At 53.5% G+C, this 14,390-nt stretch overlaps 2 protein-coding genes across 3 annotated transcripts; both read right to left on the bottom strand.

Moving 5' to 3' along the window:
• Positions 1-12: 12 nt before the first annotated feature.
• Positions 13-2,518, bottom strand: CDKN2D (cyclin dependent kinase inhibitor 2D). Its single transcript, XM_036459470.2, has 3 exons — positions 2,397-2,518; positions 1,988-2,140; positions 13-949 (listed from the first exon to the last, which is right to left on the bottom strand). The coding sequence occupies exons 2-3, from the start codon at positions 2,126-2,128 to the stop codon at positions 590-592; spliced, it is 501 nt and encodes a 166-aa protein (XP_036315363.1). The 5' UTR covers positions 2,129-2,140; positions 2,397-2,518; the 3' UTR covers positions 13-589.
• Positions 2,519-3,993: 1,475 nt separating this feature from the next.
• AP1M2 (adaptor related protein complex 1 subunit mu 2) lies at positions 3,994-13,728 on the bottom strand. 2 transcript variants are annotated; one of them, XM_036459461.2, is made up of 13 exons: positions 13,691-13,728; positions 13,567-13,637; positions 11,781-11,937; positions 11,486-11,553; positions 9,958-10,088; positions 9,702-9,849; positions 9,477-9,603; positions 8,867-9,015; positions 8,718-8,789; positions 6,121-6,279; positions 5,118-5,243; positions 4,728-4,803; positions 3,994-4,373 (listed from the first exon to the last, which is right to left on the bottom strand). In XM_036459461.2, the coding sequence occupies exons 2-13, from the start codon at positions 13,606-13,608 to the stop codon at positions 4,351-4,353; spliced, it is 1,278 nt and encodes a 425-aa protein (XP_036315354.1). In that variant the 5' UTR covers positions 13,609-13,637; positions 13,691-13,728; the 3' UTR covers positions 3,994-4,350. The 2 variants fall into 2 exon arrangements, with proteins under 2 accessions (XP_036315354.1, XP_036315356.1); XM_036459463.2 differs by having other exon boundaries at positions 8,867-9,009; positions 13,691-13,725.
• Between the last annotated feature and the right edge of the window lie 662 nt (positions 13,729-14,390).

Below are 14,390 nucleotides of genomic sequence, written 5' to 3' on the forward strand. Positions count from 1 at the left end.
ACCACCACTGTGATCATACACAAGAATTAATTTAATGGGTAAAAACATTAAATTATCACACAACTTTAATCCATAAAGCTTAATAAATAGAATCTTTTTTTAAAGCTGTACAAGAGACAGGAAAACAAGTTTCCAACAAAATATGAACTCATCTCACCCTTGTATTCATTTGGAACTCCCCCCTCCCCCCATGCTCAAAAGCAGAGTGCACACTGAGATCTCTCCCTGGGTGCAGTCAGCCGAAGTCGCCAGGTTCCAGGAGCCCTGGGAGCCATGACCTCACGCAGGGCTGAGGCTTTCGACGCTCTGCCCTCGGGACTCTCTGTAGCCCCAGCAGTCTGGGGAGTGGAGGGAACTGAACCGTTTAGGTGGCTGTTGCCTACAGGAGCCCTTCTTACCAAACACACAAAAGGGAAAAACAAATGAGAAATGTCCCTTAAGCACACACACTCCAGAAATCAATACCAACAAGCCACAAACTGGTGCTCCCCCACCTTTGGCAGTGGGACTGGAGGAGCAAAAAGAGAAAGTGTTTCTTTTCTGAGAGAGAACCCAGCTGGGTCCTGTGGCTGCAGTGGGGGGTCCTGGGTCACAGGGGTGCCACCATGTGACCCTGCAGTATGTCCATGAGATCCTGAGCCCCTCTCCCTCGCGCCAGCTCCAGAGGAGTGAGCCCCCTGGTATCCCTGTGATGGAGATCAGACTCGGCAGCCAGGAAGCTGACCACAGCTGCGTGGCCCTCGCGCACAGCCAGGTGGATGGGGAGCGCCCCTGTGTTATCGGGCGCGTTGACGTCGGCGCCGTGCTCTACCAAAACCTTCAGCGTGTCCAGGAATCCCGTGCGGGCTGCGTCGTGGGCCGGCGTGGTGCCAGCGGCGTCCTGGACATTGGGGCTGGCGCCTTGTTTCAACAGCTCCAGGGCGATGGTGGGGCTACCAAACATCATGACCTGTGCAGGGGCAGAGTTGGGGGGAGGGTCTCAAAAGAGGGGTTCCGGGAAAAGGCATCCCTTGGAGAGGGGGGTCATTCAGAAATAGGGAGCACCAGAGAAGAAGTCCTCTGGAGGATGGAAAAAGCCCAGGCAACGCAAGCCTCCAGGCAGCTAGCTGTTTGAGACCTCAGAGAACAAGGTCTCCTAGAAACAGGGACCCCCAAGAAACTAAGGAAAACACCACCCCAGAAATAGCCTCATGCAAATTTTCAAAGAACATAAGACCCTTCACAAGGAGCCAGAGGACCACCGACCCCTCAGACGTGGGAAATCACCAGGAAATATAAACCTCCCTCCAGGAAATTGGGTCTCATAAAATGAAAACTGCCCTTCCTCCCTCCCCGCCCCCCCCCCCCGACTTCACAGCCCCCTCAAACGAAAGGAGGTGCCCAGGGAATCTGAAACCCATCCTCCAACGAACAGCCCCTCCCATATAATCAGACTGCTCCCCGAGGACACCTGAATCACTCAAGAAATGAGGTTCCTCCCAGGGAATAGGGACTACTGTGCAATCTGTAACTGTTCCCCCCGTAGGACTCCCCACGATACACCAAGAATCTAAGAGGAAAAAGAAAAAGAAAAAAAAAAAAGGACGAAGATCACCCCCACACACAAGGAGCTGGAATATCTCCGAGAACCCCACAGACAATGAGAACGCAGTGGAGACCTGAATCCCTTCTTCCAATGATCGGGTCTCCCCATGGAAACCCACAGAAGCAAGGGCCAATCCCGTGGAGCCGGTATCCAAAGAAGCTGAATCCTCACTCATGGAAAAAAAATCGCCTCCCCAGGAAAACTGAATCCCCAGCACCCAGAGAACAAGGCATCCTCCGGAGATGGAAAGCCTTCCTTCCCTTCCCGCATCCACCAGGGAGTAACGCCAGCCCGCACATGGAGGCCCGGACCCGGGCCGGCCACCCCCGGGGCCAGGAGACCTTAGGAGCGGGGGCTGGGTCCCCGCTCTCTCCCGGCTCGGCTAGGAGAGACCGGCCTCACCTGCAGCGCCGTCTTGCCGAAGCGGTTCAGGGCGTCGGGGTGCACCAGCTCGCGGTGCAGAAGGCGGCGCACCTCCCGCACGTCGCCGCGGGCCGCAGCCCCGCTGAGCCGGTCGCCGGCGCGGACCTCCTCCAGCAGCATGTCGGCCCTGGCCTGAGAAGCCCCCCGCCCCACCCCGGCTCGGTCAGGGCGGGGAAGCCTCCGGTGCGGCCCCAACAGCGGCCCTCCCGCGGAGCTCCCGGCCTGCGCGAGGCTCGCGGCCCGGCTCGCCAGCAGGGGGCTCCGAGCGACCCCCGCCGCCCCCACGCCCGGCGGCTCCTCCCCGCTGTCAGCCCACAGGTCGCCAGGGGCTGGGAAGCTGGCCCAACCCTCCGCGGCCCATAGGGGGCCCGGTCTCCGCCCCACTCACCCTCCCGCCTCCTCTGCGGGCGGAGTCTCCTCTGAGCGGACGCCGCCGCCGCGGCTGCGGAACGCCGGGTCCGGACGCAGGCGGCGCGCTCCAGCTCCGCCCCCGAGCGCGGCGGATTGTTTTCTTACGAACTCGCTACTAAGTAGCCCCGCCGCGCCGCCCGGCGCCCGACCCGGCGGCGCCCCGCCCACACGCCCAGTGCAGCCAATGACTGCGCGTTGCCGGGGAGGGTTTGAGCGCTGGCGTGGGCGGCGCGGCTCCTGATTGGCCGAGCCGCGGCGATTGGCGGACCGCCGGCCATGGCGGGGTTTTCGGTTTTTCAAATGCGCCTGGCGCGCGGGAGCCGGAGCCGGTTTAACTGCCCTGGGAGAGCAAGGTCAGGGGCAGGTAACGCGGGCTGCCCCAGCTCAGCGCCGCCGTTGGGGCCGCCTAGTCCAGGGTTCCACCATAAATGCTCTGCGATAAGCATTTATTCGTCCTTAACGGGGATCGGGACGTTTTGTTTCACTCACCCACCCACCTTGTTGCAGGAACCTTTCCCATCGCATAGGCAAGCACCTAAGTAATTTAAGGTGGAGTTAAGCACCGTGAAAAAAAGAAAACGGCTCGGTGGATAGAGCGTCGGCCTGCGGACTGAAAGGTCCCACGTTCGATTCCGGTCAGGGGCGTGTACCTTGGTTGCGGGCACATCCCCAGTGGTGGGTGTGCAGGAGGCAGCTGATGGATGATTTTCTCATCGATGTTTCTAACTATCCCTCTCTAAAAAAATCAATAAAATATATTTATTTTTTTAAAAAGAAAATAAAACGGGGAAATAAGGGTGAATGAGAAAATCTCATTCTGGCTCAGATTGAGCCACCCGAGCACAGCAAGTGCAAGGGACAAGAAGGAACGTTCAGCTGCCACGTGGTTGAACCTGGCAGACCTTCATTCAAACATTGGGGTGGGGGGGCTTTTTACTGAATACCTACTGTGTAGTAGGCGCCCAATTGGAGAGCAAGATACAATTCAGGGCAGGAGGGAACAATAATTAAATATTTTCAGAGTGGTAAACGCTAAGGGAGCTGACAAAAAGGGGTTAAGTAATAGTCTATTGGGAAAGGAAGGCTGTTGAAACAGGTCACCCTGAATTAGTGACATTGATTTGAGACCTGAAGTTATGGTAAGGAGCCGTGTGTGGATAGCAAGGAAAAGCATGCCAGGTCAAGGGCACTACAAATGCAAAAACCCTGAGGTGGGAGTGCACCTCGTATGTCCAGGAAGAACCAGGTATATTGGGCGAGAAGGTGAGGGAATGGAGGTGGCGGGCTGGGTAGCACAGATGGAGAAGGAAGCATTCGAGGGTTCTGAGCAGAGGAGCCAGGATCTGACTTAGAAGTTAACAGCGCCCTCTGGCGGCTGTGAGGGGAACTGACTGAGGAGGGGGGCGGGGAGGAAAGTCCCCAGTCAGAGGATGGAGGTAGAGGCAGCTGGACTGACCCAGAGGAGCTGTGACCAGGGCTGAAGAATGGATATGTGCTACCCACTCCCATCCCAGCAATTCAAGGATGTCCCTGGCATCCCCAGTCCCCAGCAAGAAGCACATACATAGCAGCTAAGTTGATCTTTTTAATGTCATCTTCAAAGGAGCAGCTGTGAAGGAGGGGCACCAACAGCCCCTAAGGCAGGTCACTGCATGAAGGCACTCTGGAACGGGCTTTGAAGCTCCTCCTCTCTTTCTTCATATAAAAGTGGAAGTGGAAGTGGAAGAGGGAAGCTGGGAGGCCATCCCTCCCAGGCTATGGGTAGAGGACAAGACTGGGAGGGGGCCAGGTGCTGGGAGCAGGAAGTAAGAAACTGCTAAGCCAACAGAGGCCTGCTCACACCTTCCCCACCTATCCTCCCTCCCTCTAAAGTCCGAAATCAGGACTGAGGGCGAGGCAGGCCCGTGGTCGGGCCCTACCTCATCTCCTTTCTAGCTGGTACGAAGTTGGTAATCTGTAAGAAAACAATGAGCAGGGACATCTCAGAAGGGGACAAATGGCACAGAGGGACAGTCTCCCCAGCCCTTCCCCCGCCCCAGTGTTCATAACCAACCCTGCCAGGAAGTTACAAGGCTAAGGATGAACGAACCCACAGTAACCAGCCTGATTCCCGGCAGCAGATGGAACTGACAACTGCCCCCATTTTAAAGGTGGGTCAACCAAGGCCCCAGCTGGCAATGGTGACAAAGACAGGGTAGGCCTGTTGAGTTCTGGAGCCCTCAAAGTGAGAGTGAGAATGTATCAAAACTCCAAGACCGTCCCCATCATCCCTCTGACCCCACGGTCCCAGGGCGCCCGGCTGCCTTACCACCGCTCTGGGTGATGTAGCGGACCCAGGGCAGAGCCTGGTAACCGCTTTTCTCGATGATCTTCATGTATCGGACCTGAAAGGAAAGGAGGTGGCCCAGATTGAGGGGGGACAGCTTGCTGGGACCACGGGAATGTGTGTGACACAACTTGGGGAAATAAGGGCACAGGCTGGGAGTAATTAAGTGACATGGCTGGGGGAAAGGAAGGTGGTCCAGGAGAGAGGTCCAGACAGAGATGACACAGTGTAAGGAAGGAGACACCACACAGTTTGGGGGAGCTGAGGTGCCACCGGCCAGGGGAATGGTGAGTAGGAGGGGGATGGAAGTTACACATCAGTAGGAAACCCTCCTGAGGCCAAAGAGCAGAGCCACCCTGCTGCTTCCCTTACCTGAATCCCGGAGACAGTGAAATAGGGGATCTCAAACTTGACCCCAATGGGGGGCCGGCCCTCCTCCTCCTCCTTCTCCACACTGGGAAGGCCAAAGTGGGCACGCATCAGGTACTCCTTGCCCCCCTAAAGGCACATGGGGGCATCAGATACACCGCAGACCATCCTCACAACAGGCCCTGGCGCAGTCTCAGCTCTTGGCCCATTTCACAGACAAGAAAGGCTCCTAAGACTCACAGCCTAAGCTTCTGATTGCACAGCCTGGCTGGACGGTGGGCTGGGGCCATCTCCCACTTTTCAGGCCCTGATGAAACCCCCAGATTCCAGCGACAGACCAAATCCTCCATGGGACAAGGATGTGGGTAGTATCATCCTGCCTGTTTCCGATGGGCAAACTGAGGCTCCATGTGGGGAACAGGGCTTGCCAAGGCCACGCAGCTCAGAGAGGTAAGAGTGGGATGTTGGCACAGAGGGACAGTCCTCCCCAGCCTTAGATGTCCCTGCTCATTGTTTTTCTTAGCAGATTAACCAACTTCGTACCAGCTAAAAGGAGATTAGGTGGGCCCGACCACAGGCCGGACTCGCCCGGCAGCCTGATTTTCGACGTGTGTCCCTCAGTTTGAGCTGCCACATGTCTGGGTTTTAGGCTCAGTTCCCAGTAGGGGGCATGCAGGAGGCAGCCAATCAATGATTCTCTCATCATTGATGTTTCTGTTTCTCTCTCTCTTCTTTCCTCTCTGAAATCAATAAAAAAATATATATATATTAAAAAAAAAAAAAAAAAAAGTAGATGGGAATCTGAACCCAAGGCTGGTTGCCCCCAGACCTGGTAGGGAAGCTTTACCACCGTGCCAGCATGATGTCCAGCTTTATTACCCCACCCCCCACCCCCCAGCCCCGCAATGACAACCACGTGCAGGCAGGTGTGGGCCTCTGACTGGTTATCACCTGGCCCCAGGCAGTTGCCGTGGGTCCTTGCAGAGCCCCGCCCTTCAGTGCTCACCGGGAAAGACTTAATGCTCCAAATCACGATGTTCTTCTCGGGCACGTACTTGGCACTGCCCACGCTGGTCTTGAAGCGTGGGGAGTCGGCATCACTCGGCACCGGCACAGATATCTCCACACCGTTGGCCACCGACTGCTTCTTAAACTGTCCCTTGGCCTGTTGGCGGGGGGAGAGAGAGTGCAGCAGGAAGAATTTGCTCATGGATTCTGCAACTACTCACCAAGCCCTTCCCATGTGCCGTCTCATCGAGAGCCGCCACAACCCTGAAGTGAAAACCACTGTCCCGCCCACTTTTCGGATAAGGAAAACTGAGGCACAGAGGCATTTGCCTGGAGACGCACAGCTAACAAGTGGCAGAGCCAGGGTCCACACCCATGATGAGAGACTCCACAGGCCCTACCCTTAGTGCCTTCCATGTGGAAAACGTCAGACACCTTTGCCAGGTCCAAAATGACTGCCATGAGCCCATCGGATAGAGGTTTTCATTTGGAGATGGCATTTACTGAGCCCCTGCCATGTGCCAGGCCCTGTGCCAAGCACTTAAACCTCTCACTGATTCTGTAAAGCAGGATCCATTCCTAGCGTCCATTTGTAAGAGACTGAGGTCCTGCTTGAGGACCACTCGAGCTGCTCGAGGGCCACTGCGGTCTGGCTGAGTGGCTAGAGTGCTGGCCTGCAGACTGAAGGGCCCGGGTTCGACTCAGGTCAACGGCACATGTCCGGGCTGTGGGCTTGATCCCTACTAGAGGGGCAAGCAGGAGGCAGCCAATCAAAGCCAATCAATGATTCTCTCTCATCATTGATGTTTCTCCCTCTCTTCCTCTTCCTTCCTCTCTGAAATCAATAAAAATATATTTCTTAAGAATTTATGCTAGCCGAAACCAATTTGGCTCAGTGGTACAAAGAGCCGTGGCCTGCGGACTGAAGGGTCCCAGGTTCGATTCCGGTCAAGGGCATGTGCCTTGGTTGCGGGCACATCCCCGGTGGGGGGTGTGCAGGAGGCAGCTGACCCATGATTCTCTCTCATTGATGTTTCTAACTCTCTGTCCCTCTCTTCCTCTCTGTAAAAAAATCAAAATATATATTTTAAAAAATTTGTTACATGGACAAAGTAAGTTATACATAAAATCATACAGCCTGAGTCCATTAATATGAGGGTCAGAAGCTGGCAGGAGTGAAATATTTGTGGCTACACATGTGGGGGGCAAAATTATGAAGAAAAGCAAATAAATAATTTACATAAAATTCAAAGATCGTAATTACCTCTGGGCAAAGGGAGAGCAGGAATTGGGGGATGGAAATGTGGATTCAGAGGCTCTTGTCAAATACCTTTTTTTGTTGTTGAATTATATTCTTACTGATTTCAGAGGAGAAGGGAGAGGGAGAGAGAGATAGAAACATCAATGATGAGCCAGGACCGGTTTGGCTCAATGGATAGAGCGTCGGCTTGGGGACTGAATGGCCCCGGGTTCGATTCCGGTCAAGGGCATGTACCTTGGTTGCGGGCATATCCCCAGTAGGGGGTGTGCAAGAGGCAGCTGATCGATGACTCTCATTGATGTTTCTAACTCTCTATCTCTCTCCCTTCCTCTCTGTACAAAAATCAATAAAATATATTAAAAAAAAGAAAAAAAGAAAAAAAAAGAAACATCAATGATGAGCAAGCACCATCGATAGGCTGCTTCCCGCACACCCCACACCGGTATCAAGCCCCAACCGGGAGTCAAACCATGACCTCCTGGTTCATAGGTCGAAACTCAACCATGCCGGCAAGGTCAAGTACATTTAAATAAGCTGGATAGTTCATTATTCTTTAAATTACATAAATATACTATCTATCTATCTATCTATCTATCTATCTATATATACACACACACACATATATATATATATATATATATATATATATATATATATATATATATATGTATGTATATGTATGTGTATATATATTTAAAAAAGTAAATATTGCCGAAACCGATTTGGCTCAGTGGATAGAGTGTTGGTCTGCGGACTGAAAGGTCCCAGGTTCGATTCCGGTCAAGGGCATGTACATTGGCTGCGGGCACATCCCCAGTAGGGAGTGAGCAAGAGGCAGCTGGTCGATGACTCTCTCTCATAGATGTTTCTAGCTCTCTATCCCTCTCCCTTCCTCTGTGTAAAAAATAAATAAAAATATATATTTTTAAAAAAGAGTAAATATGTAAGTAAAACAGATCCTAGGTGGTGACAGGTAATAGAAGAAAAAAAATAGAGCAAAGAAGGGAGGTGGGAAATGCTGGGGGAGGGGTATAATTCTCAATAGGTACTTCAGGGAAGGCCTGTTTGAGATGACATCTAGACTACCTCCAATTTAAGAGATTAAGGAGATGAGATAAGGAGTCCTGGGCATACCTGGTGAGCCAGGGCAGAGTGATCCAGAGAAAGGGAACAGCCAATGCAACCGCCCTGCAGGGGTAGGGGACCTGAGCCTGGGGGGTTTGGGAACCAGCCAGGAACCAGTGTGGCTGGAAGGAAATGAACCAGGGGGGAGGTGGGGAAGGTGAGGAGGTGGGAGGGACAGATCAAGCACTGTAACTGTTCCTCCAACCCACCTTGACCATGATCTCGACCCGGCTGTGGGAGAACTTCTCAATGACAGACTCGATCCAGATCAGCGGCTTGACCTGCACACAAAGGAAGGGGAGCTCTGGGAGGTTCTGGGGCCCCTCTCCTCCCCTGCCATGGCTTGACCCCGCCTCACCTGGGTGCTGAGGCGGTAGGACATGAGCTCGAAGTCACCGTCAGGTGGGATAAAGGAAATGGTGCGGTCATTGTCAAAACGGGAGAGTCGCACACACTGGTGAAATTTCACATCCTCCAGTTCCACAGACTTGTTCTTGTTTCCTGAAACTCAGAGCCAAGCATGCAGGGTGACCCTGGGGGCTGGGGCAGAATCCCTACCCCTAACTTAATAGCCCACTGTTATTATCACCCCCATTTTACAGATGAGGAAACTGAGGCCCAGAGTGGATGAGTAACTTGCCCAGTCACCCAGCTGCCCAGGGGCAGAGCTAGGATCTGAACCCAGGGAATCTGATTCTCACTGTCAGGCTTTTAACTACAATGCTAGTCTGTCTCCTTGTATATGTCAGCTCTGTGAGGGCCAGGATTTGTCTTTTCCTTCACTGCTCTGTCCTTGCAGTAGGTGCAAGCACTTTATAAAGCAGCGTTTGCTCAAAGAACCAGCAGCTGTAGTGTTGGCCATGACCAGCAGATGGTGCTCAAGTGCTTATTTCAAAACTGCAATTCTCTGGGGCCCGATGCAGAGGGGTCTCCATCTCCTCCATGAACCCCCTGCTCCAGACACCTACGGCCAGTGAGCTCAAAGAGCACGCGGTCGTTGAGGCCGAGTCGCAGCTCTGGCATTCCCGACAGAAACACCTTGAGCTTGATGGTGCCCACGATCTCACTCAGCAGGACACTGCCGTTGGCATTGACCTGGGGATGCACACGTGGGCGTGAGGGTCAGCAGGCGGAGGGCCCTCTCTCCTGTCCCCAGACCGTGGCAGGCGAGGGGTGGAGCTGTGGGGGCTCACCAAGAGGTTGACAGACTCTATGACGTCGATGAAGACCTCATTCTTCTTGTACTTGATGCCCTCGGAGCGCCAGGACACGGCGTTGGTGACAGTGGGCGGCACCCGGGACTTGCCTGTCTCCAGCTTGTTGCCCTGCTGTGTGATGTACCTGGCAGGACGGTGGGGAGCATGAACAGGGGGACCCAGGGGCACTTCCTGGCCCTCCGCAGTCGTTCCAGCATGACCTGCCCCGCGGCCGCTCCCGCGGCACACTCACTCCTGCAGAATCTTGCTGTCGGTGGTCTGGGGGAAGCCAAAGTCCATGAGCTCATCCAGCAGCTCGTAGACGATGACAAAGTTGTCCCTGATGCTCTCCTCCTCCAGCTCCTTGAAGTATTCGGAGAATACCTGGGGGGTGCAGGAACAGGCACCCACAGAGGGGGAGCTGGGGGAGCCATGGTCTCCATTGACCCAGCCAGCCATCCAACAAGCAGTTGAGTGCCTACTTTATGCCAGTGCTGGGACATTAATGGCGGACAAAGCCCACAGGGAAAAGTCCAGTGAAGGAAACGGACTGGTAACAGAACCAATATCACCCAACGTGTTGGGCACAATAATGTGGAAAACTCAAGGAAAGTAGGAACCCAGAGGTAGGAAAGTCCAGGAAGAATTAAAACTGGTTTTGTTTGTTTCTTTGTTTTTTCTTGGACCATGGAGCCCTGCATATCTGATGTTCATGGGCCCATCTCAGAATGTTTGTAAATACATACAATAAAATACACAGGATGGCAAAGGAAACCTGTCACACAGAAAATGGCTAAGGTCATGGACTTGCTGTATTCTGTTCATAGGCCTTGGAAGGCTGGGGTCCCCAAGTTACAGTAAAAGCCTCTGGGAATGAGTAGACATAACCTCAGAAGAGAACCCGTTAGCCATCAACATTAGAACTATCCTCCACTCCTCATTCTGCTCCAATCTCCCCGGCCTTCCTATTCCTACCCCAGGGCCTTTGCATACGCTATTCCCTCTGCTTGAAACACTCTTCCTTCAGCTCATCTCACAGAGGGCTGCTTGTCATTCAGACCTCAGCCCAAATGTCACCTCCTCAATGAAGCCACTCTCAGTCTTTCCCCACCCCCCTCCCCAGTATCAGGATGCTATGGTGAGATTAGCATCTCAACCAGATTTCATCTCCTTTATGCCCTTTAACCCCTCAGGACAGAGACCTGTCTAATGCATAGGTGTCTTCCCTTTGCCTGGCAGAGAGGAGACAAATCCATGAATATTTCTTGTGTGTTGAATAGTAACGACAGATCACTTTCTCGGTCACTGAGAATGGCAAACAGTAAGAGCTCAACAAATTATCTGATTTTATAACATTTGTGACAATGCTAACAATAATACCAAGCCTTTTTTGAGCACTTAGTGTATAGTGAGCACCACTTTAAGCACTTTAGAGGTATGAATTTTATTAGTTTGTACCACCCCAAGATAGGACTTGCTGTAACCCCGTTTAGAAGCACAGAGGGAAGAGACTTGCTCAAGGTCATACAGCCAGGAAGCAGGGAAAGCTAGGATTGGAAACCAGTTCACTCTGGCTCAGATTTGAGCAGTCATATTCTCTCAAAGACCCCTGGGTCCCCGCCTGGGGTGGGGTGATCCCAGAGCAGCCAGTGAGAACAGAGTGATGGGACTTTGTTAAGGGCGCCCCCGGGGAGGTCAGGCAGAGCTTCTTAGAAAAATGGATCATGAGAGAGATGGGCAAGACAAACAGACCAGTTGACCAATGGGAGGCCACCACCTACCTCCACTGTCTTGTAGAGGAAGGAATACACGAGCGAGGCATTGGCGTTCTTCAGCGTGGTGGCCACCACTGTGGGCAGCGAGGTTAAGGAAAAGGTGCCATTTTGGAAGGGCTCAAATGGGGCACAGACCGGGAACCCACACCCTGTTTCCCACTAGCACCCCATTTCTGCCCACCCACACAACCCCAAGCCCAAGCCCCACTGATGTGCTGTGCAACTCCTACCCTCAGCCTACCCTCTCGGGGCCGGAGCTGCCACCACCCCAGCCCCCAGGGGCCCGCCTGTGGCTGGATACAGTAGAGGTTGCTGTGTTTGATCCACAGGAAGTGGACCCGGCCGTGGCTCAGCAGCGGGGCCAGAGCGCCCTCTTCCTCCCGCTGCATGAGCAGAGGCATAAAGTGCTCTATCTCGCTCATGGCCACATCGCCCTTGTAGTTTCGGCTGATCAGGGGCTAAGGGCGGGCAGAGAAGGCCCAGTTATCACTGGGCTCCAGAGACCCTCCACCCACGGGCGCTCTCCCCAGAGTGCCTGGTTTGGGCCCTACTTCCTGGCCCAGAGGCCTGAGCACCTGAGCACCTCTCTGCACCTCAGTTTCCTCCTCTGCAAAATGGGCACATGATGATAACAGCTAACATGTCTAGACCCTTCGCTAAGGTCCAGGTCACAGTTCTACTAGAGACTAGATGTTTGGCCCTCTCCCTCCCAGGACCTGACACCAAGGCCCTCTTTTTTTTTTTTTTTTTTTTTTTTTTTTTTAATATATTCTATTGATTTTTCACAGAGAGGAAGAGAGAGGGATAGAGAGCCAGAAACATCGATGAGAGAGAATCATCGATCAGCTGCCTCCTGCACACCCCCCACTGGGGATGCGCCCGCAACCAAGGTACATGCCCCTGACCGGAATCGAACCCGGGACCCCCCAGTCCGCAGGCCAACGCTCTATCCACTGAGCCAAACAGGTCCCGGCCCAAGGCCCTCTTCTGTCTGACTTTTCAGAGAACCAATAGCAGTCCTGCCCAGGCTCATTTCTTTCCTATGAAGTGCCAAAGCAGGCTCTCTCCTGTTGCTTCTTCTATCCTGAATCCTTCCTTCTTTCACTGTACCCAACTTTAACAGATACACTCTCAGAAAAGAGAAAAAAAAAGAGTGGATGTTTACTTGATTTAGTTCGCACCACAACCCTGTGAGGCAGTGACATTGTCATCTCCATTTTACAGATGGGGAAACTGAGTTAGGAACTGTGCTCATAATAAGTGGGAAATCAGGAATTGGATCAAGTACCCTGGTTCCAGAAATCCTGCACTTGCCCAGGGCTTCCTATGTACCGAATCGGCAAAGTAGGGATGACGAAAAGCAAGAAGGGGATGATGGAAGGAAGGATAGATTATAGAAAGAAGAGAAAAGAAAGATTTTAGAAAGAGGGAAGAAAAGAAAGATCATGCCAAGAAGTAAAAGCAAAAGAAAGAAGGATTATATGTAAAAGAGAAAAAAATAAAAATGATTATGCCCCTATATCTCTCCTAGCTCTGGCTAGCAGGTAGGAAGCAATCAATAATAACATTACCTACTTGGTCAGGTTGTTTTGTCCAGTGTTTAGAACTGGGAGCAGGTCCTCAGATACCTTAGCTCTCACTATTATTATCAGAAGTACTATTTCCCCTATCACTCTTCATTTTGCCATTGAATGACAAGACAATAAGAGGGGGGCTCCAGAGAGGGACAACCCAGCCCCAAAGGAGAAGTAGGGCCCCCAAATACCCATACTGTGGATGAGGATGGTGACAGAAATCACAATTTCAATGGATCGATCGCCTCATGGTTGTAGCAGGGCCGCTGTGCTAAGTGGTTTACCTCCGGCTTCGGATTGTGTTCATGGTTTTGGGGGGTGGAGACCCCTGTTATCCCCATGTTTTCGGAGAGAGAGACCAAGGCTCCGAGAGGCGAAGCCTCAGCTCCGGGCCCGCGGCTGGCAGGCAGGGGGCCCGGCCGGGGGCTGGGGGACACGGGGGCCCTCGCTGCCCGCGCGGAGGCAGCGCCGCCGCACCTGTCCGTCCCCGCACACACACCACGCCCCGCTCACCTTGCCCTTGACGTCGAGGATGAAGACAGCCGAGGCGGACATGGTGGCGCCGGCGGACCGGGAGCCGGGAGCCGGGGCCGGGAGTCGGGAGCAGGGAGGGCGGACCGGGAGCCGGGAGCCGGGAGGAGGACGGGGAGGACGCCGGCGCCGCTTCCTCCTTCCTGCGGAAGCGCCGCGCAGGTGAGCGCTCAGGTGCGCGCGTCTTAAAGGGGAGGCGCCAGGTGAGCGGCGCTGTCTGCCGACAAGAAGTCACTGCGGGGAGCGAAAGGGGCCTGACCGCTGCCCCCGCCTCACTTTCCCACCGCACCCGGGAGTGCGGACGGGAGGAGACCCAGGACAGCTGTCCGTCCGTCCGTCCGCCCATCCGTCCGTCTCGTCTCTCCCACACGTTGTCAGACCCAATACAGCAGGGACTTGGTCCTGTTCATGTTTGTATTTCCAGGGCCCAGCACTGGGTGCTCAGTAACATTTGTCCAAGTCATTAATTCTTTTAAAAAAAATATATTTTATTGATTTTTTTACAGAGAGGAAGGGAGATGGATAGAGAGCTAGAAACATTGATGAGAGAGAAACATCAACCAGCCGCCTCTTGCACACCCCACACCGGGGATGTGCCAGCAACCAATATACATGCCCTTGACTGGAATCGAACCTGGGACCCTTCAGTCTGCAGACTGATGCTCTATCCACTGAGCCAAACCGGTTTTGGCCAAGTCATTAATTCTTTTCCTCGTTTAAGCAATACATATTTATGTATTATTCTCTCTCTCTCTCTCTCTCTCTCTCTCCTCTCTCTCTCTCTCTCTCTCTCTCTCTCTCTCTCT

Source organism: Pipistrellus kuhlii, unplaced genomic scaffold (assembly GCF_014108245.1).
Source record: "Pipistrellus kuhlii isolate mPipKuh1 unplaced genomic scaffold, mPipKuh1.p scaffold_m20_p_30, whole genome shotgun sequence".
NCBI classification, from domain to species: domain Eukaryota; kingdom Metazoa; phylum Chordata; class Mammalia; order Chiroptera; family Vespertilionidae; genus Pipistrellus; species Pipistrellus kuhlii.

Coding starts and splice junctions, on each gene's coding strand:
- CDKN2D (XM_036459470.2), bottom strand. CDS start 2,128: ATGCTGCTGGAGGAGGTCCGCGCCGGCGACCGGCTCAGCGGGGCTGCG. Junction 950..1,987: donor TCGGCAAGACGGCGCTGCAG/GTGAGGCCGGTC, acceptor GCCCCTGCACAG/GTCATGATGTTTGGTAGCCC.
- AP1M2 (XM_036459461.2), bottom strand. CDS start 13,608: ATGTCCGCCTCGGCTGTCTTCATCCTCGACGTCAAGGGCAAG. Junction 11,554..11,780: donor CAAACACAGCAACCTCTACT/GTATCCAGCCAC, acceptor CGCTGCCCACAG/TGGTGGCCACCACGCTGAAG. Junction 4,374..4,727: donor CTACATCACCCAGAGCGGTG/GTAAGGCAGCCG, acceptor GTTTTCTTACAG/ATTACCAACTTCGTACCAGC.